The sequence below is a fragment of the Dendrobates tinctorius genome, unplaced genomic scaffold (genome assembly GCF_039654945.1).
Source record: "Dendrobates tinctorius isolate UK_male_01 unplaced genomic scaffold, ASM3965494v1 ptg000384l, whole genome shotgun sequence".
NCBI lineage: Eukaryota > Metazoa > Chordata > Amphibia > Anura > Dendrobatidae > Dendrobates > Dendrobates tinctorius.
Genome location: NW_027362050.1, coordinates 1,165,398 through 1,193,152, shown reverse-complemented (window position 1 = coordinate 1,193,152; position 27,755 = coordinate 1,165,398). Strand labels below are relative to the sequence as shown.

At 43.4% G+C, this 27,755-nt stretch overlaps 1 protein-coding gene across 2 annotated transcripts; it reads right to left on the bottom strand.

Moving 5' to 3' along the window:
- Positions 1 to 489: 489 nt before the first annotated feature.
- On the bottom strand, positions 490 to 6,055 carry NPAS4 (neuronal PAS domain protein 4). 2 transcript variants are annotated; one of them, XM_073563294.1, is made up of 8 exons: positions 5,154 to 6,052; positions 4,563 to 4,714; positions 4,368 to 4,470; positions 3,987 to 4,236; positions 3,784 to 3,893; positions 3,377 to 3,512; positions 2,047 to 3,263; positions 490 to 1,821 (listed from the first exon to the last, which is right to left on the bottom strand). In XM_073563294.1, the coding sequence occupies exons 1-8, from the start codon at positions 5,326 to 5,328 to the stop codon at positions 1,796 to 1,798; spliced, it is 2,169 nt and encodes a 722-aa protein (XP_073419395.1). In that variant the 5' UTR covers positions 5,329 to 6,052; the 3' UTR covers positions 490 to 1,795. The 2 variants fall into 2 exon arrangements, with proteins under 2 accessions (XP_073419395.1, XP_073419394.1); XM_073563293.1 differs by having other exon boundaries at positions 490 to 3,263; positions 5,154 to 6,055.
- Between the last annotated feature and the right edge of the window lie 21,700 nt (positions 6,056 to 27,755).

The window sequence follows — 27,755 nt, the reverse complement described above, 5'->3', positions numbered from 1 at the left end:
TTTCTTTCTTTATCATATCGATAAAAAAGCACTTTGTACAAGACCAGGACTTGACATCACCAGCCCAACACAATGCAATTTGCCATACACATTAGAAAAATTATACTAATAAATATGTATAACTGTACAATTCATAGTTTGTATTGTCATCACCGTTACTCTCAAACTTTTGAAAAAAACAGCAGTTCAGGAAAAAATATCCTTATACTTAAATCGTAGCAAAATCCTACGTCATCTTTTATGGCACGCCACCGCACCATAATTTTGATACATGTATTATCTTTTTTTGATGCTTGTCAGTAAGCATTATCAGTTTTTTTTTTTTTCTTTTTTTAACATAGAGGTCAGTTTTACATCAAACACTTCCTCATCTCAAGGTGCAATTATCCAAAATATAAATATTTCATGAAAAAGGCACAAGTAGTTGTGTACCAGAATTTTAACATTTCAGTTCAATGAGCCCAATACAAGAAATTCAGCTTTATAACATTGGCTTTTTTTTTTTTTTTAAAAGGCCAAATACCGTATATCAGATAAAGAAATTGAAACACTGGAAATCCATATTGCTCTATATCTCTCTGAAATATACTGCTAGGGATTGCATTTTTTTGGGGTGGGGGGGGAGGTTTGTCACCAACATTGCACCTTAAATGTAAGGAAGAGAATATTCTCCGGAAATACCTGTCTGGGATTAATGTAACCCCAGTACTTACTACATTTTGTGAACTACATTTTAGCTTTTTGTGAAACTTCACTTTTAAAATGTAAATACTTTAAAGCCCAAACGATATCAACAACAGAAGAAAATGATGTACCTAAAGTGGGATCAGAAGGTCCAAGATTTGTTGGGTAGGAAATAAAACAAGCCACCAACCAAGTGGTGACTTGAATTTTTGTTTTTGGCAGCTCTACAGTAAAATTTTACAAATATTCACCCAATTAACCCCCCCCCCCATTTTCACTTTGTTTTTCACCCACTTATTGTATCTCAATACCCTTACATGGATCAATTCATACCAGTGATCTAGAAAAGCTGGTAGATGATTGTATTTTTTTTCAGAAATCTTTAGACCTTCTGCCAAAATTTTTGGAGCAGAACACATTACTATGGGATAGAATGTTCTCCGAAAGAATTAATAAAATCAAAATTGGAAAGTTGCAGGAATAGGGTAAAATAAAAATAATAAATTGGTTATAATATTGGCAAGTATACCATATATCTCTTGTTTTAGTTTCACTACGAGTGAATACTTCTTTTTTGTTATGTAAGACTACTTACAACTTCCTTCGCAATATACACCTTTTTGTTCTCTTTCCTACCAATTCTTTATAAACCCTTTCGTTTTATAAATTGATATGTTGTACAAAATGTTTCAAAACAATGGCCCGTCAAAGTTTGTAAGATTTGAACAAATGTTTCCCATGCGGGAAATTTATCTATATATAATATTTTACAGGTAGAATGTGTAATGTATTTATAGATGTTGTACATTCTGCGATCAGAACGTAATCTGGTAATGATGGGCCATTGCTTTTTTTTTTTTAACCATTATTTTCGAATGAAAACAAAAGAAATCTCTTGTAAACGTGCACAAAATTCAGAGAAAGAGACTAGAGGAATGAAAGAGAAAAAGGGAACAAAACAGTTTTGCGATGAAAGGGAGAGTTGTACGACGCAGAAAGTCGTTCTTTCTCTCCCACGTTGTGCGTCTTGATTTGTTCTTAATTAGGCAGGAAAAATCTGCTCAGAATATGACAATATGCCATACATAGCGAAGTAAGTCACAGACTTATTTCAAAACGAAGGTTTTCCACTTCCATCTGTAAAACAAAAAGGAAGAAAGGGAATTAGTACATATTTTTCAACAATGATTTTGGATAGTAAAAAGTCTTATTTTTCAGTATGATGTATTGGTGACAAATGCTTAAACTAATAATCCACTAAACATTTAATTCTGTTCTATTCATTATAGCTTTGCAATATGCAGTCATATATATTTTTTTTTTTAATAAATATAACTTCGAAGGCTTGAACTAATAACGTACCATGCTGGAAGCCGTCTTGTAGCTCAATCTGGAGTTGATACAACTCATCGTTAAACCGGTCACATTGAATCTCTGAGGCACCTGCCTCAAGGTCTGTTTTGTAGGACATCAGTTCCTCTAAGAAGTTACATTCTTCTGGCGACAGATCAGTCGTCACGTTCGAAGTCCTGGATGGAGATGTGGAGAGGTCCCCTCCTACTTCATCCTCCTCCAGGGGACTGCAAGGAGACCCCATGGCTGCAAAGGGTGGAGAATCAGGGAAGTCCTTGAAAAGGCTGCAAACCGGATGGCTACCGGTGGGGAGAGACTGTTCTTGACATGTCAAGAAAACAGAAAAGTCAATGCTCTTCCAGGATCGAGAAAAGTTAGGGCTGATATCTGCATCTGGAAGACTGGCAGGGAGGGAAACACTTCGACATGCCAGTCCATGGCCACTCAATACCACACTCTCAGAGCATGGAATATCTTTAGTAGCCACATTATTGAAGACATTGGCCAAAGAGCCAATCTGTTTCACTAAGAGATCAATTTCATTCTTCTCTTGCTCTGAATACCTGAAGATTACTTGGTTAATGGGTGATGTCTCTGGGGTCACTAACCCCTCTGGAAGCATTGGTAGATCCACAAAGAGAGGACTTGGTATTTCTGGAACTGTCATGATTGTGCAGTCTCCTCCATCTCCAGGACTATCAGGGGTTGGTGGCAGCTTCTCATAGAGGGAACTGCAGTAGGAGTAATAAAGTTCTGGATTTAGTGTAGTACTGTCCTGATCAGCAGATGTCTGTGGGACACTTTCTGAAGCCCCAAAGAGGAAAGTACAGCTTTGGTGTGGAGTGTATGGAGGAGTGCAAGTAAAATCTTTGGGTGGTGCAGTCCCAGCTTGATCTATCCTGAAACTCTGATCATATGATGTTGGTTGGTAAAGGGAAAATATAGATTGATTTTCTAATTGTCCTTCAGTGACAGCATCTTCCATAATTGGTGTAGTATTCTGACACAGGATGGGATCTTCTGGGCTGACGGTCACAGGCTCTGAAAACTCGAAGGACTGGCTGATGCTTGTAGGAGTGTTTGCAAGAGGAGTGAACACTTGATCTGGACTGGAAACATCTGCTGGGGAGAGAAGGGTATCCTGGTAGGAAGGAGCCCCAACTGGGAAAGGAAGTGGAGACTCTTCTGAAGTCAGCTGTTGCCTCAGGAACCAGGCTTCCGAGTCACTGGGGATAATTAAAAAAAAAATTGTTTTAGATAATACAATAATTATAATTAATATATATAAGTATATCATCATATGTGTTAATGAAAAGGAGAAATATTTATGTGAACTTACCTTATTATATAGTTGTAAGATATGATTGGAGCATCGGTGTTTTCCAGTAACATCAGCGAATACACCCATATCCACTGCTGATCTCTTGTCTGCAGACGTAAAACCACTTCTGCTCTGCATTCACCAGATTCACTTACTGCAGAGGGAAAAACCAAGAAGTTAGATTGTTACAGATTGGAAAAGAATTTACTTCTAAGTCCCCTGTATTCCTTCTGATTATATATCTTACACTTTTTGCATTTGCTATATCCTTACCACCCTACTTTTGCCCTTATCAGTCATTATATTGCTATTATAGTGTCTACTTCACCTTGTCTAATCTTCATTGAAATATTGTAATAATAGTATAATATGATGAGGCCCTACATGTAGTACCCCGTGTTTATTACGTAATTATATAAACTTACGTAGTCTGTAATGCTGGGTAGACATTTGTGTCACGTCTTCAGGGTGGATCAGATTGTACCATGACTTGCAGGCTAAATCATTTTTCTCAAAACCCAAGTGCAAGAAGGAGCTGCAGAAAAGTGGAAAAAAAATTATGTAAATTACCTATACTTAACTAAAAAGGTTATAAAAAAATAGGTAGTTGTGCAAAATTATTATTTACCTTTCTGAAACATCCAGAACAGAGAGGTCCTTGGCATGGTGGCTCTCAAAGAAGTCCATCAAGAAATGGTTATGAGTGACTTTGGGTTTGGGGTCAAGAGGAATGCAGAAAGCGGTGAAGACTGGATTGGATGACCAATAGGTTCCAGATGGAGCCTGCTGAAACCTTCCCCTTATAAGGACCAACTTGTTGCCTGCGCTCTGCCTTCGGGCGGTCTTTGATGTATTGAACCTGCATCTGAACATTCTCTCTAAAACAACAATATAAAAGTTGTATGGTATGATTAGTTTGGTAATAGATTAGTCATTATTTCAGACCTATAAACTATTCAATTTTTTAAAAAAAGGGTACAAAAATGCCTAAAGTGCTTTAGACACTTACCACTGTCAAGTGATGATGGGAGAGACAACTGGTTCCTCATGACAAAGTGATCAGTAGGGTCAATGATGTCATAAACACTGTCTCCTTGAGCCACCAAATCCACCTGTTAGAGTAAATCCAATGACATGATGAGACACAGATCCATGGCTTCAATGCTGTTTCAACAGTAAATAATATCTGAGATTGGATTCTTACCATAGAATGTCCAAGATGATCGGTCACATTTTCAGACACGTATATCAGTTTTCCTTCACTTGTGATAGTTAACAGGAAGCCAGGAAGGTTGTGTATGAAATCTTGTAAATCTTGACTCGAAAGTAGACTTTCCAATTCATTCATCTGTTGACCTGTTGGGCAAATCAGAAATAAAAAAAAATCTTAAAATACAAAATTTCCTATACATTCATTGTTAAACGTGCACAATGGCTCCAACATTCAGGACCTTGGAGAGTGACAAGTGAAGACTTCTATAATTCAGCACCAAGGACAGCCAGCATGATTACGAATGCCCTAGTTCTTGACCATTTTAGTAGGATTGATAATTGACCAGTTACTATCTTATTGAAATCATTTGATCACATGAGTAAAATGTTTCACGAGCAAATGCAACAGGTATAAATAAGGTCCAAGAAAAGCAGACTCTACAAGAAGTCTGATTATTTAAGGGCTGTCAATGCCACAAAGTTTATGCATTAAACATTGAACCTAAACTAGTGATAAGACAGTAATATCTATATAATATAAATTTGCAAAAGATCCCCAAATATTTTCCAAGTAGCATCTTACCTCTTGAGAAGAAAACAGACTTTCTCGTGTAGATACAAGCAAGTGACATGATGTGAAGGTAGGATAGCCGTACTTTGTCTGCTTCCGAGATAGGAAGAAGATCCTTCAAGTTTCGAATCTCGGCATTAATTTGATCCCTTCTGGCTTTTGATGCGCCTTTCGTAGACCTATACATTTTGGATGGGGTCTCTGGGTTGCTGGGTAAGAGTCAGTCCAGAGAGTCCCCTTTCTTCTTTTTCTCTTCTCGTCTTCGTTTTTCGTTGTTCTGTTCGTCTTCTCTTCCCGAATATAGTGGTATTCCTGATCAGATTTCCTGATGCTTGTCTCTGGGTTCTGGTTTAAAGAACTGTAGCTCATGTTCTCTTTATATAGTAACTGATGAGTGTGTGGGCAGGTGAGACGCAATGGGAGGGGGGGAGAAGAGTGGAGTTTATCATCAATGGGTTGCATGGTTAGGGAGCTGCCTTTCTCTGCTATTACAGGCGAGCGTCATCAACTCATACAGATGACGCTGAGCAACGGGAGAGAAGAAAAAGGAGGGGGTTGAGAAAAAGGAGAGAGGTGGTGGTGGTTGGAGGGGGGGGAGGCTGGAGAGAGCGATTGCTGCAAAAAGCCAAATATCACATTCTGTACCCAATTTGGACAGAAACTGCCGACAATGTTGAAAATGCTACCTTTCCATCCTATATCAAAACACATATCTATAACCAGAGGCTTTTAGAATCTCGGTAAACTCATGTATTTTCCTTATACGGACTCTTCATAATACATACAGCCATTTGCCTTTACTAGGATATTCCATTGCATTGAACAATATAAGGATTTCTGAAAAAAACAAAACAAAGCCCAAAAGACTACATCTGTATCACTAAGTGTGAATGTGGCAGCGAGGATGATCACTGAATCCTACGTAGACAGACCTTTCCTATTTATGGGAGCTACAAGGTATTTCAACCATATCAAGCCTAAAATAAATCTATTGATGATTGACCGTGGGGTCGGAAAAAAAAGAAGGTGTTGTGAGTCTATTGATAGAACTGCAGAATATTCTTTCTTCTTGGCAAGAATGATTAATTCTTATTTAAAGCTCTCTCTCTCTGTGTTTCCTTTTATCCTTCAACCCACGCGTTCCACATTTGGTTATAGAGGGGGGGAAAAGGCATATTTTCATAGGATATGATTAATTTAGCTGCGTTTTTCAACCTCTGCATTTACTCTTTAGCAGCTGTAAATAGGTATCTGATCCTGATTTTCCTGCCTTTCTATATATTTATGTCTCCATCTCCCTCTCTCTCACTCGTTCTCCTTCTCTCTCTCTCCCCTTTTATTGTTGAAAGGATAATTAGATGTAGGTTGGAGTGACGACACTGTGTTTTGTGAATGACGGCTTCTTCTTTGCATACTCGCTGTGTTTTATCCATATTTGGTAAGAGCTTAGTATACAGCAGAATTAACCGTATACTGGCCCGCCTCGCAGGGAGCTGCGTTCTGAAATGCTTCAAAGCGGAGCTATTTTTATACACCGTGGCTTTGGCGTGTATTTTGTTGACAGCTTTAAGGTTTTCGAGCTCAAGATAAGAGACTCTTGATATGGGCCATAGCCGTTGTGTTGTATAAGCCCATTATTCCTAGCGGGGGCTTTTTTAAAAATAGGTTGAAGAGAAAAAGAAATATGAATGAATACGCTCAATGTTTTATCAAAAATACTAAGATTATTTTACGGCTGCTGTATTATAATATTTTCCCTTTTTCTTTCTTCTTCAACTACTCTGTAAACTTGGAGTTCACAACATATTCCACTTTCACCAAAAAATGATCATTCTATAATGTAAAGTGCTGCGGAATATGTTGGCGCTATAGAAATAAAATTATTATTATTATCACAGTGCCGAACATTGCCGTATAAGTGTTTTTCTAAATCACACTATTAGCATTTTTTGCCACCCAAAAGTCTGTGCTACAGGATACACTTAAAGGGATTGCCCACTAATTTTTTTAATTAATGGCCTATCTGATATATCTGATTGATGGGGGTCCAACACTCAGCACCCCCACCGATCACCTGTTACTGGCAGTGGCAGCCGGGATGCTGCCAAATCAGAGGAGTTCCGCCATTTCTATAGAGACTGCGGCTTGGTACTGCAGGTCCACCCCCTGATGAAATGATAGGGGTGGGTCTTCAGTACCCAGCCACTATAGTTTTGATGGAGCTGCTGTGTTACGGCAGCATCCAAGAACTTCCGGACGGTGCTGTTAACAGCTGATCATTGGGGGTGCCGAACTATAAAGTGCTGGCCATAGGTACTTTAGTATATGAAAAAGAAGTAATCTGACATCTGAATGCATTATTTGCATAAAATAGAACGGTAATTTTCCAAAACATTGTATGAAAATTCAGCCCGAATATCTGGTTGGTAGGGCACAAGTTTCTTAAAACATTTTTTTTTTTACTTTGAGAAAGGTGTTGGGACAACGTCGAAAAGCGTTGGGCATATAAAAACATTTTGGAACACAAAAGGCTTCTCATTTAGTGCAGCGCAGCCCATTCAACGTAATTTCGTCCTCCTCTACTAAAGTTCCTTAAAAACATTGAAGTATCAGGTTGATAGGTTATAAAGGCAAAATTAATGGAAGATCTACATATTACACCTACAGAAGCTTTTATGGCATCCCCTTCAAAAGCCATAGGCATTAACAGATTAGAGACTGAGAATAGTGTACCTTGGGCCCACTATGCAGCTTTATCAAAATTAAAACAAGACCACCAATTGTATGGTAAAATGTCCTAATATCAGTGTATGACAAAGCACAATAAAAAAAACTTGCTGAATAAAAGTAAGACCCTAAAATTTCAGCGGCTATCAGCAGCCACACATGTTCCAATTTGGGCCAATTTGCAGGACCCCGGACAGTTTAAACTTTGTGCACCCCCCTTGACCAGATAGGAGGGTTATGTGATACATCAAGATAAGAACACACAGGTCCTCTATTGCACAAAGAGTCATAACAAATCTTTCCCTTATGGACAATGCTATACATAACAATAGAAAACACTATCATTATGGTTGGCGCCATACGTGACAAGAGAGGATGCTACATAATAAGGAACAGAGTTTCAGTGGATAGTGGGTATGGAAAGTATTCAGACCCCTTTAAATTTTTCACCCTTTGTTTCATTGCAGCCATTTGGTAAATTCAAAAAAATTCATTTTTTTCTCATTAATGTACACTCTGCACCCCATCTTGACTGAAATAAAACAGAAATGTAGAAATTTTTGCAAATTTATTAAAAAACAAAAACTGAACTATCACATGGTCATAAGTATTCAGACCCTTTGCTCAGACATTCATATTTAACTTACATGCTGTCCATTTCCTTGTGATCCTCCTTGAGATGGTTCTACGCCTTCATTGGAGTCCAGCTGTGTTTAATTAAACTGATAGGAATTGATTTTGAAAGGCACACACCTGTCTATATAAGACCTCACAGCTTACAGTGCATGTCAGACCAAATAAGAATCATGAGGTCAAAGGAACTGGCCAAGGAGCTGAGAGACAGAATTGTGGCAAGGTACAGATCTGGCCAAGGTTACAAAAGAAATTCTGCCATACTCAAGGTTCCTAAGAGCACAGTGGCCTCCATAATCCTTAAATAGAAAACGTTTGGGACCACCAGAAGTCTTCCTACACCTGGCGGTCCAACCTAACTGAGCAATCGTGGGAGAAGAGCCTTGGTGAGAGCGGTAAAGAAGAACCCCATCTGAGCTCCACAGCTGCACAGATGCAGTAGGGAGATGGGAGAAAGTTCCACAAAGTCAACTATCACTGTAGCCCTCGAACAGTTGGGTCTTTATGGCAGAGTAACCCGACGGAAGCCTCTCCTCAGTGAAAGACATGAAAGCGCGCATAGAGTTTGCTAAAAAAACAAATGAAGGACTCCCAGACTATGAGAAATAAGATTCTCTGGTCTGATGAGACGAAGATAGAACTTATTGGTAATAATTCTAAGCGGTATGTGTGGAGAAAACCAGGCACTGCTCATCACCTGCCCAATACAATCACAATAGTGAAACATGGTGGTGGCAGCATCATGCTATGGGGTGGTTTTCAGATGCAGGGACAGGATGACTGGTTGCAATTGAAGGAAACATGAATGCGGCCAAGTACAGAGATATACTGGATGAAAACCTCTTCCAGAGTGCTCTGGACCTCAGACTTGGCTGAATAGGTTCACCTTCCAACAAGACAATGACCACAAGCACACAGCTAAACTAATAAAAGAGTGGCTTCAGAATAACTCTGTGACCATTCTTGACTGGCCCAGCCAGGGCCCTGACCTAAACCCAATTGAGCATCTCTGGAGAGACCTGAAAATGCCTGTCCACCAACATTCACCCTCCAACCTGATGGAACTGGAGAGGATCTGCAAGGAAGAATGGCAGAGGATCCCCAAATCCAGGTGAAAAACTTGTTGCATCATTCCCAAGATGACTCATGGCTGTACTAGCTCAAAAGGTGCTTCTACTCAATACTGAGAAAAGGGTTTGAATACTGTGGTGTAGTGACCACTGTGTCCACTAGGGAGCGCTGTATGGATGTCCCAGGAGAGTGGATGAATGGCAAGATACTGAATGACCGTTATGTATCTCAAGGTGGGTGGCCTTGAGATGGAGACTTATGTGTGTGTTGATCAGCAGTGATACTGCTGAGGTGCTGGTTCAATGTGTCAGGGACTAGTTACCTACAAACCCACCCAGGGGGTGTGTTTAAAGGACACTGTTGTAAAGAGTGTGAGTGGTTGAAGGACCTGTGATGAGGTCATGGTCATGTGACCCCGTGGGTGTGGCTATGGACCACATAATGTGGCCAGGGTAGGTCACATGGGGTGAATGCTGGGACCTGATTGGTCTAGTTTGGAAGGTCCCGCTGAGATGGAGCTTCCTGGCTAACAGCCTGTGAAGTGGCTGTGGTGAATGGCTGCACGTGTCTGAGAGTTCCCAGGGGAGGGAATGAACGTCTGCAGTAAGCTGAAGCAGCCATGAGGAGACCCAGACGTGGGTGAGATAAATGTGGCTAAGGCCGGTTTCACATTAGCGCTTTTTAAGCGCACGCACGGCCGGGGGTAGCTCCGCCCCCGAGCCGGCTCTCTGCCCGGCGTGCCCGCCCCTTGCTTGTAGCGCCGCCTCCTAGTGGACAGCGGCGCCTGCGATCGGCGCACCCTATCTTTAGCATAGGGTGCGCAGATCGTGCGCAGGCCGTGCGCTAGTTGCGCTTTGACCTGCGCTGCGCACTTTTGACGGTGCGCCGTGCGCGCCAAAATCCGAAAAGTTTGATTTTGGCGCGCACGGCGCACCGTCAAAAATGCGCAGCGCAGGTCAAAGCGCAACTAGCGCACGGCCTGCGCACGATCTGCGCACCCTATGCTAAAGATAGGGTGCGCCGATCGCAGGCGCCGCTGTCCGCTAGTAGGCGGCGCTATAAGCAAGGGGCGGGCACGCCGGGCAAAGAGCCGGCTCGGGGGCGGAGCTACCCCCGGCCGTGCGTGCGCTTAAAAAGCGCTAATGTGAAACCGGCCTAAGAGAGCCTGTATGCTGGACATTGTACAACCTGTGTGAACACAGGGTTTACAGAGTGAAGCTACAATGGACGCTCTGCTGTTTATATGCTGAATCTATGGAGTTTATGATATTGCTTTGGTTTATGATGATGAATAAACCTCATGGACTATACTGCTTCATGAATACCCGTGCTGGATTTGGTTTTGTGGCAGCTAAGCGAGAATCCCCTAACTGAATGACAGCGCTACCTCACAATACTTATGACCGTGTGATATTTCAGTTTTTCTTTTTTTAATCGATTTGCAAAAATTTCTACATTTCTGGGGTTTTTTTCAGGCAAGATGGGGTGCAGTGTGTACATTAATGAGAAAAAAAAATAATTTACCAAATGGCTGCAATGAAACAGAGTGAAAAATTTAAAGGGGTCTTAATAATTTCCATACCCAATGTATGCATAACAAAAGAAGACATTGTATACTAAAGAATGGATCTATATATAATAAGAGAAGATACTATGTAATATGTGTAATAAGTGTTGACAATATACATACCAAGAGAGGACACTATATAATAAGAGAGGAAGCTATATAATAAGGGACGGTGTTATACATAACAAAAGGAAAATATGTAACAAGGGACGGTGCTATACATAAAGAAAAACCACTATGCAAAAGAGGCAGCTTTATACGTAACAAGAGAAGACACTACTTAATAAGAGATGACATTAGGCATAATCAGAGCTATTGATAAGCGAGTATACTTGTTGCTCAGGTTTTCCCGAGTGTGCTCGGGTGTCCTCCAAGTATTTTCATCATCAAGATTTAGTTTGTGTCGAATCAGCTGCATGATTTGCGGCTGCTAGACAGCCTGAATACATGTGGGGATTCCCTAACAAACAAGCATTCCTCACATGTATTCAGCCTGTCCAGCAGCCGCAAATCATGCAGCTGCGTCGACCCAAACTAAATCTCCAAGCACGCCAAAATACTCTGAGGACACCCGAGCATGCTCGGGAAAACCCGAACGAGTATACTCTCTCATCACTAGAGAGGACACTTTGTAATAATGGCCAGCTCTATACATTAACAGAGACACTGCATAAGAAAGGACAACGCTATATCTAAGAAGACTAAACGCTATGTAATTAGGGACTGAGCTATACATAACAAGAGAAGTAGCTATGTAGTAAGGGATGGCACTAAATATAACAAGAGGACACTATAAAATAAGGGGCAGCACCATACATTATAAGAGTTGACACTGTACTAATGTATGTCTTTATATATAACAATAGAGGACACTGTAACCAAGAAATAAAGTATCACTCTGTAGCGCTATAGCATGAAAACATGAAATATATGAAATATGAATTGCATTACTGCTCTAGAAAATAGAAAAAATTGAGAATGCTTAGTGCCAATTCATGCGTACCCAGCAGCAGCCGCGATAAGGCGATTCTCATTGCTGGGAACCTATCTAATGCGAATCCTCTGCTAGGCTGAAGTCTACATTTATGTGGGTAAATAGGATCGTGCTATGATTAAAACCGCCAGAGTGTGATGGGTGGAGTGCTCAGTCAGAAAGCCTATGCACACATTCATGTTATTTATTAATAGAGAACACTATGTAATAAGGAATGACATTATACATAATAAAAAGGACACAATATACAATGAACTGACACTATATATAGTAAGAGAGGACAATATGTAATAAAGGACAGTATTATACATAATAAGAAAGGATACTATATAATAAGAGATGGAGCTACACTTAATGGTCGGGGTCATACTAGGGTATGGCATCCGATGCGAGAGCATCGGATGTGATATGCTAATGACCCTCGGCTCCTGCTCTGCTATGAGCGGGAGCTGAGTGTCATGTGTCTATGCTCTGAACCTCTCACACAGAGAGGATCGGAGCACAGCTGCGGAGGAGACGGAGAAATTAATTTCTCCATCTCCTTCATTGCCGAGGTCAGCATATATCACACAGCACCCAGATGATATCCGAGTGATGTGAGCTGTGTCACTCGCACCCATAGACTTATATGGGACTATACATGACAAGAGGAGACTATGCAATAAAGGGTGGCACTATTCATAACACAGGACATTGTTTTTCAAAAGTAGTATTCTCGTCATCTCTCTACAAGTCATTCAGTGTATATACAGAATAAATATTTACATTCAGTAACTTATCGGTGATGTGTAAGCCGTGACTTGTCTCTCTACAGATTTTGCTGCACAGATCACTGAAAATAACATGTTCACATATATACTATATGCACAGTCATTGCTGAAAGTGTTGGCACCCTTGAAATTGTTCCAGAAAACAAAGTATTTTTCACAGAAAATTATGCCAATTATACATGCTTTGTTATACACAGGTTTACTTCCTTTGTATTGGAACAACACAAAAAAAAAAAAAAAAAAAAACAGAAACAGGCAAATTGGACAAAATTTCACAAAAAACTCCAATAATGGGATGGACAAAATTGTTGGCACTTTCCAAAATTGTGGGTAAGCAACTTTGTTTCAAGCATGTGATGCTTGTTCAGACTCACCTGTGGCAAGCAACAGATGTGGGCAATATGAAAATCACATCTGAAACCAGAAAAAAGGTGAGAAGTTGACTCAATCTTTGCATTGCGTGTCTGTGTGTGCCACACTAAGGCTATGTGCACACGTAGTTTTAGGTGCTGCAGATTAGTCCCCGCGGATTTGGGAAAATCCGCAGGTCAAAATACCTGCGGATTAGCCTGCGGTTTTGCCCTGCGGTTTCACACTTCACAATGGTGAAGGTGTGAAACCGCAGCGGAATCCGCACAAAGAGTTGACATGCTGCGGATTGTAACCCGCAGCAAATCCGTGCGGAAAAATCCGCAGCTTGTGCACAGCGTTTTTGGTTTTACCATTGTAAAGAATGGTACTGTACAACGCAGCAGAAACTTCTGCGGACCCGCATGGCCAGGAACGCTGCGGATCCGCAGCAGAATCCGCACCGTGTGCACATAGCCTAAGTATGGAGAGCATGAAGAGGACTTGAGAACCAAAATTGTTGAAAAATATCAACAATCTTAAGGTTACAAGTCCATCTTCAGAGATCTTGATGTTCATTTGTCCACGGTGCGCAAAATAGCCAAGAAGTTTACAACCCATTGCACTGTAATCTCCCTGGACATGGATGGCAGAGCAAAATTTATGAAAGGTTGCAATGCAGGATAGTCCTCAAGGTGGATAAGTAGTCCCAATCAAGTTCCAAAAAAATTCAAGCTGTCCCGCAGGCTCAGAGTGCATCAGTATCAGCGCAAAATATCCACCAACATTTGAATTAAATGAAACGCTATGGCAAGAGACGAAGGAGGACCCCAATACTGATACAAAGACATAACGCTAGATTGCATGTTGCAAAAATGTACGTGAGTAAGCCAAAATCCTTCTGAGAAAGCGCCTTGTGAACAGATGAGAACAAGATAGAGCAGTTTGGTAAAGCACATCATTCTACTGTTTACTGAAAATGGAATGAGGCCTACAAAGAAAAGAACACAGTACCTACAGTCAAATATGGTGGAGGTTCAAAGATGTTTTGGGGTTGTTTTTCTGCCTCTGACACTGGGTGTCTTACTGTGTGCAAGTCATCATGAAATCTGAAGATTACCAAAGAATTTTGTGCCACAATGTAGTGCCCAGTGTTAGAAAGCTGGGTTAGTGTCACACCTGCCATGCCTGTCATGCCGCTTTGCCCCCAGTGCCGGGTCCCTGCGGGCACCCTGAAGGTTTCTCATGTCTTATGCTGCAAGATCCCTCGAGCAGTGTGCACATGCACCTCGTGAGTGTTGTGCTGCAAGATGCCTGGAGCAGTGTGCATGCGAACCTCACCTCGTGGCTGCATGCCGTGGCTGTGTGACCAGCTGTCACTGCTCTGCCTGTGGCAATCCTCTGTGTTCCTGAAGACCCTGATCATGTGACTTTTCCAGCACTGTCTGATGCAGCAGTCCTCTGTTTCTGGAGCCCCTGATCATGTGACCTTTCCTACGTTCCAGCACTGTCTGACCCAGCTAACCTCTCAGTGTTTCTGGAGCCCCCTGATCATGTGACCTTCTCTATGGTCCAGCCCAGTGTGATCTAGCAATGCTCTCTATGATCCTGGAGGATCTGAACCGGAAGTCCCCTCCTGGTCCTGCCCCGAAGTGCAGGTGCTAATGCCCTATATCAGACTACCCCTTCCTATGGTCGGGGCCTGATTACCGTGTTGCTTCCCTGCATGGCTGCTTGGTCGCTCCCCGTATTCTTTGCCCCTGCACTCTGCCCTGTCGTGCGTCTCTGCACACGCTCTGTGCTTGTATTCTGCCTCTTGTCCTGTGCCATGTCTTGTGTTGTCCTTTGTGCCATGTTTTGTCTCTGTCATGCTTTGACTTGTAGTCCTTCTTGTTTTCTCTGCCTTGCCTGTTTTGCCATGTCTTTCTTTTGCTATGCTTTGACTTGTAGTCCTTCTCTGCCTTGCCTGTTTTGCCATGTCTTGCTTTGCTATGCTTTGACGTGTAGTCCTTCCTGTGTTCTCTGCCTCTGCCTGCTTTGCCATGTCTTGCCTTTGCTCTGCTTGGTGCTCTGTTGTGCCTCCTGGCACATGCACCATTCCTGCTCTGACCTATGGTGCTTCTCAAGCACAATTCCAGGCTAGTCTCAAGGTTCTTCCTTGACCCAGCTCTGGGCTTCAGCCTACGCTCCGCTGCTAGCTCTGTTCTCTGCCTGGTGCTCTGTTGTGCCTCCTGGCACATGCACCATTCCTGCTCTGACCTATGGTGCTTCTCAAGCACAATTCCAGGCTAGTCTCAAGGTTCTTCCTTGACCCAGCTCTGGGCTTCAGCCTACGCTCCGCTGCTAGCCCTGTTCTCTGCCTGGTGCTCTGTTGTGCCTCCTGGCACATGCACCATTTCTGCTTTCTGACCTATGGTGCTTCTCCAGCACATTTCCAGGCTAGTCTCAAGGTTCTTCCTTGACCTGGCTCTGGGCTTCGGCCTGCGCTCTGCTGCTAGCTCTGTATTCTGCCTTGCTTTGTGGTGCCTCCTGGGACACTCTCCTTTCCTGTACTCTCTCTGACCCCGCTCTGTGCTTCTGCCTAGGTTCCGCTCCTTGCTTTGTCTTTTCCTTGCCCTGTCTGGTTTTCCCTTCCCCTTGTCTTGTTGTTTCAGTACCGACCTGTTGGTCGCGTCACACAGGACAGTGTCACGTGTCAGTCTTGTTGTTTTAGTTACCGGCCTTCGGGTCATGTCACACAGGACAGGCATACGTGACAGATTGCCCCTTGCCCGCCTCCTGTGCCTTAGTCGTGCCGCTTGCTTGTGTCTCAGCCGTGTGCACTGGCCAGTGAGGTGTGTCTCCTGCCTTGAACCCTGGCGTGGCTCCTAGCACGCACCCTGCCTCGAACCCTGGCGTGGCTCCTAGCACGCACCCTGCCTCAAACCCTGGCGTGGCTCCTAGCACGCACCCTGCCTCAAACCCTGGCGTGGCTCCTAGCACGCACCCTGCCTCAAACCCTGGCGTGGCTCCTAGCACGCACCCTGCCTCGAACCCTGGCGTGGCTCCTAGCACGCACCCTGCCTCGAACCCTGGCGTGGCTCCTAGCACGCACCCTGCCTTGAACCCTGGCTTGCCTGCCGGATTCCCGAATCCTGCCGACCGCTGCCAGAAGTCTGGAACCAGATGACTGCGGCCTGATGTCCGGATCTGATTTCCGCAGCCTGATGCCTGGATCCTGTCGGTCGTTGCCAGTAGTACGGAGTCCGATGCCATCGCACCCTGCCTTGGACCCTGGCGTGTCTTCTAGCACGCACCCTGCCTTGGACCCTGGCGTGTCTCCTAGCACGCACCCTGTCTTGGACCCTGGCGTGTCACGTGTTATGCCTTGAACATTTGGCGTGCCCCTGCACGCACTTTGCTGTGTTTCACTGTTTATGCCTTGCACCTGATTAAAGCTTGAAACCACGTTTATTGAAGAAACCCAGTGACCTCGCTTTATGTTTTGCATCCTGCTCGTTCCTGTTGTTAGACACTCACTAGTGTCCCCCTGAGCCAGCCATCTGGTCCCAGCAGTCGTGGTGGCTCACCCCTTGGTCTTGCCCCTGACACTCCCTGTATAGGGGGTGGTTCCTCACAAGGTCAGCTCACCCTCGGTGGGTGGGTGCCACGACCCAGAGGGTCCACTCAAAAAATTGGCTCAGCAGAAGCTGAGTCCGTCACAGTTAGCATCCTAAGTCATGGGTCTTCTAGCAGGACAATGACCCCAAACAGACTTCAAGAGGCACCCAGAAATGGACTGAAACAAAGTGCTGGAGAATTCTGAAGTGGCCAGCAATGAATCCAGATCTAAATCCCATTGAACACCCGTGGACGCATCTTAAAATTGCTGTTGGGGGAAAGTGCCTTCAAATATGAGAGACCTGGAGCACTTTGCAAAAGAAGTCCAAAATTCCAATTGAGAGGTGTAAGAAGCTGGTTGATGGTTATAGGAAGCGATTATGAACCACACCATTAAATATAGAATTAACCACTGTGCAACCCACCATTCAAAATGTACATTTATAAGCCAGTACTGTTCCCCCCACTAACTATAATTAATATATATTAATTAGCCACTGTACTCCTCCTGCCAAATCATTACCAGTCACTATCTTGTTTCATAACTACAATCACATCCCTTCAATTCATTACAATTAAATGCCCACCCTCCCCCAATTCATTACAATCACTTGTCCTGTTCTCTCTAATTCATTAATATTACATGTATTCTCTCCCACCCCACCCATGTTATACTCACCTCCACTATGTTCAAAAAGGAATCACCAACTTACTTCTCCAGATGATCCCCCATGGCGTCACTTGCTTGAGTGGTATAGACCTCTTGCACGCAGCCGGGCTGCAGGAATGCTCTCTGCCCATCGATGCCTGTTGCCAATGGTGGCACAAAAGATTATAAGGGCAATAATTACCTTACTATAATCCGTCCCTGGCTGCAGCAGTAGGGCAGGAGGGTGGGCTCCCTGGGGTCACTGGATTTTCCAGATCCTTCCGTGTGCCACTCCGATGCTGGGCATAAATATGGAGTTGGTCCCCACATTGCAGCTGTAACAGCTTTCACTCTTTTGGAGATGATTTTTATAAGATTTTGGAGGTGTCCGTGGTAATTTTTGCTTGTTCATCAAAATGAACATTTGTGAGGCTATACAGTGATGGTGGATGTGCGGGCAGGTGGCCATGGATCACAATCTCATTTTTTTTTATCTCGAGATCATTCTGTGTGGTTGAGGTCAGGGCTCAGGGTGGCCAGTTTACTCACTCAACTGTTGTGAATTCTCTTGATCTGACTTCTGAGTCGTGGCTCCCTCTGGTGGTTACTGCAGGTAGTGGAGCTGGCCGGGTTGACAGAAGTCTGCCACCTGACGACGATTGGAAATCAGGGGTTACTGACTGGGAGGATATAAGTGAGCAGGCTTCCCTCAATTGCTGCTGGTGATTGGTTTCTTCCTGTGCATTTTGAGGTCTGCTGTCTCCTGCCTGATCCTGTATTTTTCAGTTAAGTTGTTCATTTGCTAATCCTTTGCATCTGATCTGGTTTTGCCTCTTTCTGCTTTGAGGGTTCAGCATGCTCCCTGCTGGGGCTGTGCTGAACCCCGCTCCATATGTTACAGCTTGTGTCAGTTTGTTCAGTCCCCTGGTTTATTAGTCTCTTTTGCTTTGCTGCCAGTTCACACCAGAATGCTGATATAGTGGGGGAGAGGTCGTGAGACCTCAGTGTTTTTTGTACATCAGATGTGTTGGATTTTTTATGGTTTTTGCGTGATTGCAGACAGTGTCTTTCCTTTCCTATCCTAACATAAAACCACCGAAGGACCCATAGACAGGAAAGACCAAACAGGATATTATACTATATTTTATTAATGTCATAGGTGGTAATACAATACAAACCAATTTAAAACAGTGTGCACAAATGGGACAATTTTAACGTAATATTTAAAGACCCAATTATATTTTATATTTATATATGCAATCCTCAAAAAAATTTTTTAAAAAAAATTCATAATAGGAGGGGACTATATTTTGTGTATAAGCAATGAATAACTTATTGTGACCAAATAAATAAAGTGAAATGTTCAAAAAAACTTTTTTTATAAAAAATTATATGTATGTGTCAGATAATAAATCACTTATTCAACTATAATATAAAGTTGAAGGATAAAATCCGAAACGTGCATCGGGGAGCACGCTAATGGGACGTGGTGACCCTTAAAGGTATATGATTTATTTCCCTGCAATCCTCTTTTCTGGCACGGCACTTTATATGCAATTCACTATGGCATTTTTTGCACAGCAATGAGTTTATGGTTTTTGTCTGGCACAAGCACACTGCACTTTGAACGCAGTAGTAGCTGTTCATAATAATTGCTTGCTTACATTGCACATGGCACTTTATATTACAGTTGAATAATTGATTTATTATCTGACACATACATATAATTTGTTATAAAAAAGTTTTTTTGAACATTTCACTTTATATATTTGGTCACAATAAGTTATTCATTGCTTATACACAAAATATAGTTCCCCTCCTATTATGAATATATATTTTTTATATATATTTTTTAATTTTTTTTGAGGATTTTGATTGTATATTTAAATATAAAATATAATTGGGTCTTTAATATTACTTTAAAATTGTCCCATTTGTGCACACTGTTTTAAATTGTTTTTTATTGTATTACCACCTATGACATTAATAGAATATTGTATAATATCCTGTTTGGTCTTTCCTGTCTACCCCTCGTATTGATGCTACCCCTTTGTAGGAGAATAAACCCCAGTTTTGGACCCAGGTGATAATGCGGGTCGCCCCGGACCACCAAGAGAATTGTACATTTTTGGTGTTGCACAATTTGCCTGATACTATTGTTCTGGATTTCCCTGGTTGCAAACCCAGAATCCTGTTTTGGATTGGAAATCTGTGTCTGTGGTGAGTTGGGGTTGTCAGTGTGTTCTTAGTGACACTCCTGTTTTCTCCACCTCTCCCCAGTCTCATAATATTCCTGACTATTTGACTGATTTTTCTGATGTATTCAGTGAGAGTAAGTCTGCGTCTTTGCCTCCTCATAGGAGTTATGACTGCACAATTGAGTTAATGCCCGGTTGTAAATTTCCCAAGGGTCGGCTTTTCAACTTATCGGTACCCGAACATGATGCTATGCGATCTTATATCAAGGAGTCGTTGGAGAAGGGTCATATTAGACCATCCTCTTCACCCTTAGGTGCTATTTTTTTTTGTGGCCAAGAAAGATGGCTCATTAAGGGCATGTATTGACTATCGTTCCCTTAACAAAATCACTGTTAAATATTAGTACCCGTTACCCCTGATTTCTGATTTATTTTCCAGAGTTAAAAGTGTTTGTTGGTTTACCAAACTTGACCTCAGGGGGGCGTATAATCTTATTCGCATCAAGCACGGGGATGAATGAAAGACTTGCGTTTAATACTCTGGAGGGACATTTTGAGTACCTGGTGATGTCATTTGGGCTCACTAATTCCCCTTCCGTCTTCCAATCTTTTATGAACGATATTTTCTGGGACTTTGTGGATAAATTTTTGATTATTTATCTGGATGATATTTTTATCTTTTCCAGTGATTGGGATTCTCATGTGGAACATGTCCGGACTGTGTTCCGGATTTTGAGTGAAAATACTCTGTATGTAAAAGGATCGAAATGTCTCTTTGGTGTACAGAGGATTTTGTATTTAGGATTCATTTTGTCCCCGTCTGCTATTGAAATGGACCCGGCCAAGGTACAGGCCATTTATGATTGGGTTCAGCCCACTTCGCTGACGGCTCTCCGAAGTTTTTGGGTTTTGCTAAATTCTACTGTAAATTTATAAGTCATTTTTTTGGTATTGTAAAACCACTGACAGATTTGACCAAAAAGGGCGCTGATATGGTGAATTGGTCTCCAGAGGCAGTCTCGACATTTCAGGAGCTTAAGCGGAGATTCAATTCTGCTCCGGTTCTACGGCAACCTGATGTTTCACTCCCATTTCATGTGGAGATAGATGCTACCGAGATTGGTGCAGGAGCCGTTTTGTTTCAAAGAGATCCGGTAACCTCTAAGATGAATCCCTGTGCCTTCTTTTCTCGAAAATTTTCCCCATCTGAACGTAACTATGACGTGGGGAATCGGGAATTGTTGGCCATGAAGTGGGCATTTGAAGAGTGGAGACATTGGTTGGAGGGAGCTACAAACCAGACAGGCCCAAATGCATCTGCACTAATCCAGGGTGCAGCGGACCCAAGTAAAATGGCAGCTGCACAGGTGCATAAATACCAAATGAAACAGCCAGCCTACAATCAGGGATTGGCCGTGTGGTACACCAGTGCAGAAAAAATAATCCGCATGTGGCAGTGTTCACACAGGGAATGCAGGGCTTCTGGCTCACAACCTCTTAGTAACACCATATAGGGGGGCTGCCAAGTGCCAAATAGAATGCAGCCCGTGTGAACAGAGGCCACAAGTTTGCAGAACCATTTGGGCCCAACTGCACCCTGGAAAAAATATAAAAAGTGCACAAAAAACATATCAATATATGTAAGGTATTGGTTGATATTAAGGCCTTAATACGGAAGCTGACAAACTGTGTCAAAGTTCCTTACACTTGTCAGTCCCTACTCTAACATAAAAACCTCAAAAAGAGGGAAAAAAAATCCTCCAAAAAATTCAGTTACAAACCAGACAGGCCCAAATGCATCTGCTCTTTTTGAAGCTTTTATATTGGAGGGAGCTAGACATCAAGTTGTGGTCCTCATCGACCACAAGAATTTGATTTATCTTGAATCAGCCAAGCGCTTGAATCCTAGACAGGCTAGGTGGGCCTTGTTTTTCACGCATTTTAATTTTGTGGTCTCCTTTCTTCCGGGCACTAAGAATGTTAAGGCGGACACCCTTTCTAGGAGTTTCTTTGTGTTCTTTGTGGATTCTCTTGATGTGACCGAGCCTACTACCATTCTAAATGAGGGTGTAGTTCTTTCCGCCATCTCACCCGATTTGAGATGTGCCCTGAAGGAATTTCAGGAGGACAAACCTGAACGATGTGGAGCGCCCGCCAGGGCTAGCGGGGTACTCGGTACCAGGCCCATTGATCTCAATGGGAGTTGTTACAGAAGCTGTGACCCGGCCCGTGGCCCTGGGGATTCATGGCAAACAGGGGGATTTCAATAGTGGTGGAATGTAGTTAAATGAATAGTTCATGACGCCACCTGTGGTGTTCGGCAAGTGAGATGTTAAACCGACGCTGCATGCAGATCCTCTGGGGATGGTGGTGTGTTGCAGCCAAGATTTTGAAGCTCCCCACAGGTGGAGCTGCGGCCCCAGGGCAGTGTAGATGTAGGGGTAGAAGAGAGGCGCAGACAGTGTAGAAGCTGGTACCCAGATGTAGCAGTACCAGGGGTGTTGGCGCAGGAATGAATGGAGGACACCCGGGCTTGTAGTTCCAAAGCTTTACTCACAGTCTGTGGTACACACCGGTGCCTGCCTCCGTGCCGTGTCCTCCGGGTCAGGGACTCAATCAACCTCCAGGCCAGATGGAATGCTCCTTTCCAACATTCCGCCAACGTGTGCCTTTCTGAACGTCTCCTCTTATAGCGCCTTTAGGTGTGAAGTACTCCCAGTACTGAGTTACACTGGAGTGCCTCCTAACAGATGTTCCCAAGAACTCTACTTGTGCGGCAGACAGCTGTAGCCTCCTTCGGGGGCTCCTTACTCCTGAGTCCCGGCTCTCTATCAATGTTGCTGTTGTGCCCCAAGTCTTAGATGGGAGTAGTGCATTTACAGCCCACTACTCCACCGGGGTCTGATGCAGAACCATTAGTGTCCATACAACCTCGGGGACCGGGCCCCGGCCTTGCGCTTAGAACTTCTAGGCAGGATCTTCCTCTAACCCACGTCCTCTGTTCCCTTTTACTCCTAAGTTCCGTACTTGTCTTTCCTTCTTATGGAAGATCAGGTTTCTGTTCAATGTCTTTCTCCTTCTTTCCTTTCCTGTGCCAGCTGGCTCAGATCACTGAGGCAGCTGCAGCACTCCTTCCTCCATCCCTCTCTCAGGGATCCTCTCGCCTCACTCCTCTCCAAGTGACTCTCTGACTGACTGACCTGAAATCCTATACCTTCCCGCTCTTTTATGTTTCTAACTCCACCCGCCTCCCAGCACGTTTAGTGTTCCAAGCAGGGAGCCACCAAAGGTGCTCTGCTACACTCCAAGCAGAGAGCCGCAATGTGGCTTTGCTGAACTACTGTGTTGTGTGGGATGCGAGTATTGGAGCGTGGTCAGGAGTTCCCACCTTACCTGGATGGTGGGGCACCACACCTCAGGAGGAGGTGCAGTACCTCTGTGGCGACTGAACCACAGGGGCGCCACATACCCCCCCGTTAAACACAGCACGTCCGCGGGCTGCAAGGCAAACAAAGTTGACAATACAGGAACATACAAAATTTTGTAATGCTGAATAAACATTTCTTATACTAAACTTCCTAATATAGGAGGCACGGTTTCTTGAACGTTGCAAACAGTTTTAACTATCTAAATTCAAAATTATGCTACCTAATTAAAAGTGCTATAGAAGCAACTCAAGATCAATTCACATTGTCTAGCAACACATTTTCTTTCGGTTCTATTACTTTTCAAATTTTCTTACTCTCCGATATGACAACCGCTGGTGTCTGGTTCATTACCTGTAACTTCAATTCTTTATTCACATTTAAGGCATCTGTACTTCAAAATTTCTTTAGTATACCGTTTACTAAATTTCTACATTTGTAAAACATTCTGTAACAACCCTGCTGGCGTCACTGCATGGCCTCCCATCCCCCACACATCAACGTACTCATTGCTCCGGGTCATGCTGTGAATTGTCTGTTGCCAGTCCTGTGCTCTGTGCCTCTGCTCTCTTGTATGTTTCCTGGCTATGTGTGTATAGGGGGCAGCGCCAGAACTCTCTGGTTCTTATGCAGTCAGGGTGCACCTGTTTAATCTGTCCCTGACCAATCACCTAGAGCCCGTGACTATTTAGTTCCGCCACACCCACTGAAACATTGCCTGTGCAATGTCTAATCTCAGTTAGTATCTTGCTGCTGAGGAAGCCAGGCCCTGTTCTGTGTATTTCCTCCTTCTCTGGAGGAATACTTCTTGTCTTGCCTTGTACCTTGTCTGCCTGCCAGGAGGCTGAATATCCTGACCCTTGAGTCTTGTTCCCAGTACCTTGTCTGTACTCTGTCCTACCTTAGTCTCCCTTTCTCCTTGTCCGTGGCTTCCTTCCCTGCTGTGTCTTTTCTTGTGTCCTCTCTGTCTGTGCATCTGCACCCTTGCAGCTCTGTCTGTGCATCTGCACCCTTACAGCTCTGTCTGCGCATCTGCAACCTTGCAGCTCTGTCTGTGCATCTGCTCCCTTGCAGCTCTGTCTGTGCATCTGCACCCTTGCAGCCAAGGCGCGAGCGTGACACATTCACTATATTCCTTTCTCAACTATACCCTATAAAATCTGTCATTAAGCATTATCAATTTCTAGCTTTCTGCTTCAAGAATATATTAACCATTATCAATAAGTGCAAATAATAGACACGGGTCCGGCTAACATGTCTGGAAATGTCCTTATGCTGAGGTAATTCTTCTTTCAAGAAGAGAGGGTCCTATGTAAAACCAAGAGAGAGCACCTAAAGAGGTGCAAATGTTTTGGAAATATATATGTATATGTATTTTATCTAGATCTCACTTGCCTCCTGTAGGCTATATGCTATATACTTATGTACTCATATATACTCTATGTACTCATATGCACACAGATACATATTCACAGCTTGAACTTTGAAATCAGTTATTGGAAATGACCTGCTAACCCCCCATCAGCCAGTCTGGGGAGCTGATGTTATCTCATGATAGCATTGTCTTGTGACATTTGTCCCAGATATACAGAAGAGGAAGTTAGGCCAGATGGTCCAAGAGGATATTGGAGTCTTGCTGACATTGTAAGACAAGGGGCAGTAAATCATCTGATTCTTAAGTCACCTCAGGTCGGACACCCATATATGTTCATGTATTTAAACTGACCAATTAGATAAGAAGTTCAGCCTTTATGTTAATGAGTAACCACTCCTTTGTACGAGCTGATAAAACCAAGTATATTCAATAAACTTCCAGAGTTCTGCTGGAAAGGATTGCTGCTAACTAGGCTTGGCGTCTTTCTTTCCTTGAGCGCTCAATAAGACTCTGTCTAATTAGGACAGGCCGCAGCACACACAGAGATATATATCTATATCAATCAAATTTCCATGTCAAAATTGGCGCCCAACGTGGGGCTGTGGACGAAAACGCACGGGGATCCTGCTGACCGGAGAGGACAGAGGTGCTGGCCAAGGCCTTGGCTCATGGGAACGGAGATTTGCGCAACTCCATAAGTAAGGTAAGAAAATCTAGTTATCTTACCTGAATGTTCCCTGTGCCCAGTCCGTGTCAGCAACTCTAGCCGGTCAGTGTGGTCACCAAACCCAGGTAGTGTAAAAAAGTCCACCCTTATCCAAACCCTGGGATGAGCAAAGTGTCTGCTGTGGTCCTGTGTGTCTAGATCTGGGAGAGAGCTGGTGGAAACACGACTGATTTGTGCTTGTGGTTGCTGAGAAACCGATAGCAAGACACTGAGTCTCTCTGACTAAGTTAAAACACGTCCCCGCACCACGCGGAGGTTTTGACTTAGACGGGATATCACAGGTGAATTCCTCTGAAAGAGCTGTCATGGTCCCCGCACACATACAAGGAGGTGTCAGCTTCAGGAAGGTATCAGATGCGAATCCCTCGGCTGTCACAGTCCCCACACACATGAGGATGCTGGCAGACTGTAGAGATATTACAGACTGATCACTGGAGAGATTACCACGGTCCCCAGGTGCACACGGAGGGGTGATAATCTAGTGGGATATCACGGCTCCCGTCTCCCACGATGGAGGGTGATACATCCCGGTGCTAACCAAAGCGCCACGGGTGATTGGCAGTTATCGGTTGTCAGCGGCTGTTTGACATACGAGTCACAAAACAAGTGCTTTGATCTCTCCCCGGATGTCTATATGTGCATCAACCTGTTTTTTCACTGCTGATTTCCACAAAGATCTGAAGCAGAAAAAGTTTTTTTTCTTCCTTCTTGTACACTACCTCTTTTTGCCTACAGGGTGTGCCCCTGATATATATATATTTTTCATATTGTTATATTTTGTACTCTGCTTTTCCCTATTTTATGTTTTATCTTGCATTTTTGGTGGAGATTTTTATTCTTGTTACTCTAGTGTGAGAATTTTCGGGAAAGCTGGGTCTTTTGATTTTTCTCTTCCATTGTTCTCAGAAGATTTACTGAGAGACGCAGGCAGAAAAAAAGGAAGTGTGTATGTTCTGCAGTCAGCACACTTTTTAGATTGTTGGAAGTGTACTTGTATTGATCTTTGATTTTTCGGAGTGGTTTTTAAGTTTTATCAACTTTTTGATTTGGTTTCCTTTCAAAAATCTTTTACTCCCTGATCATTTTTCTCTTTTTCTTTTGGGTTTTTCCATTTTTAAGTTTTGCTATGAGTCTTTTTGGTTTTCACTACTCAGAGATTTTTCCTTTTCTTTTATTTTGTTAGAAAGAGAATTTTTACTTGCATTTAGCTATTCCTGTGTTCTCTTGTCAATTTTGATTTTCCTTTTTTGCTTCCACTACTTTTGAAGTTTTTACTAAATATTTTGGTTTTGTTTTTCCTTCCCTTTTAAGCAAGTTAAAAGGGGTTGCAAAGTTTTTAACGTTTTGATCACTTTTTTTTCAGTTTTTAAAACAGACATAGTATGTGGTTTTTGCAAGAACAGTTTTTCTTTAAACTGTAGCATGGCATAATATATTGACAGGAAAAAAGGGAAGTAGCTAGTGAAGCTGAATTGCCATCTGCATTTCTTAAAGTGACAGCGGATTTTACAGCGTAGAAGATGCTGAAAGTTAGTGTGACAGGAAAAGGATTATTTTTTACGTGTACAAAAAGTGTTTTCAGCGGCATTCTAATCTGTGCCGTCTGAGAGGGACCACAGATCTAAGAATTCCCTCTGTGACGGCAGAAGGGGGGAAGCAGGTCGCTCCCCCCACCATCTCCTCTCTCCCACTCTTCCCTCCTCCCACCTCTCTCCTCCCTCTATCTCCGCTATTCTCACTCCCACCTCCCCTCTCTCATCTATTTCTCCTCCTATACCTCATCCTCCCTCACCATCTTTCTCTCTCACCCCTCTATCTTCTTCATCTCTGCCTATCTCTCCCACTTCTCTCTCATCTCTCCTCCCTCTCCATCTTCATCACCAACGCTCACCTCTCATCCCTTTCCTCCTCCCTCCTCCTCCTCCCTGTCTTCACTCTCCCCCCCTCTTTTGTCTCCTCCCCACTCTCCTCCTATTCCAAATCTCTCCTCCATCCTCCCCTGCTCCTCTCTCTCTCCCCCCACCCACCTTTCCGTTCATCGTCACCAGCTGGCCCAGAGCCAGATCCAGACAATGAGGTGTCCCTATTTCCACAAGGCACCCTCTCTAAAGAGACAGCTATGACACCGGGAGAAGAAAGTGAATCACTCCCCACACATAACACAGGTGCCCTCCCGATACAACAGCTAGCAGAAGGGAGGTGTGGTCCATCAGAGATTATGAAGAGGTGGTTATGCTGCATAGTACTAGGGGAAACTCACAGACACCAAGAAGGCAGGGGCAGATAGAGCCAGGACTCTTACACTATGTGCCCTTCACCCCTAGTCAGGTGTTCAGTATTCTAAGAACTCTGCCAGACCCAGATATGGACCCCATGCCATTTTACCGAAGAATGCAGCAGAGCCAGCAGACATATGCTGCAACCTGGAGTGATCTCTGGTCCATAATGGAGATAAAAGCAGGTGAAACACTCTGGCCAATCATGAAGGAACACTTCAAGCTTCCATCAGAATTAGGTGTGCATTCCTGGG

What these genes read in the sequence shown, in the direction of transcription:
- NPAS4 (XM_073563293.1), bottom strand. Translation starts at nt 5,328, where the DNA reads ATGTATAGGTCTACGAAAGGCGCATCAAAAGCCAGAAGGGATCAAATT. An exon ending in TACCCAGCATTACAGACTAC is followed by an intron (nt 3,513 to 3,783) that starts GTAAGTTTATAT and finishes TTCCCTCTGCAG; the next exon opens with TAAGTGAATCTGGTGAATGC. An exon ending in TCTTACAACTATATAATAAG is followed by an intron (nt 3,264 to 3,376) that starts GTAAGTTCACAT and finishes AATTATCCCCAG; the next exon opens with TGACTCGGAAGCCTGGTTCC.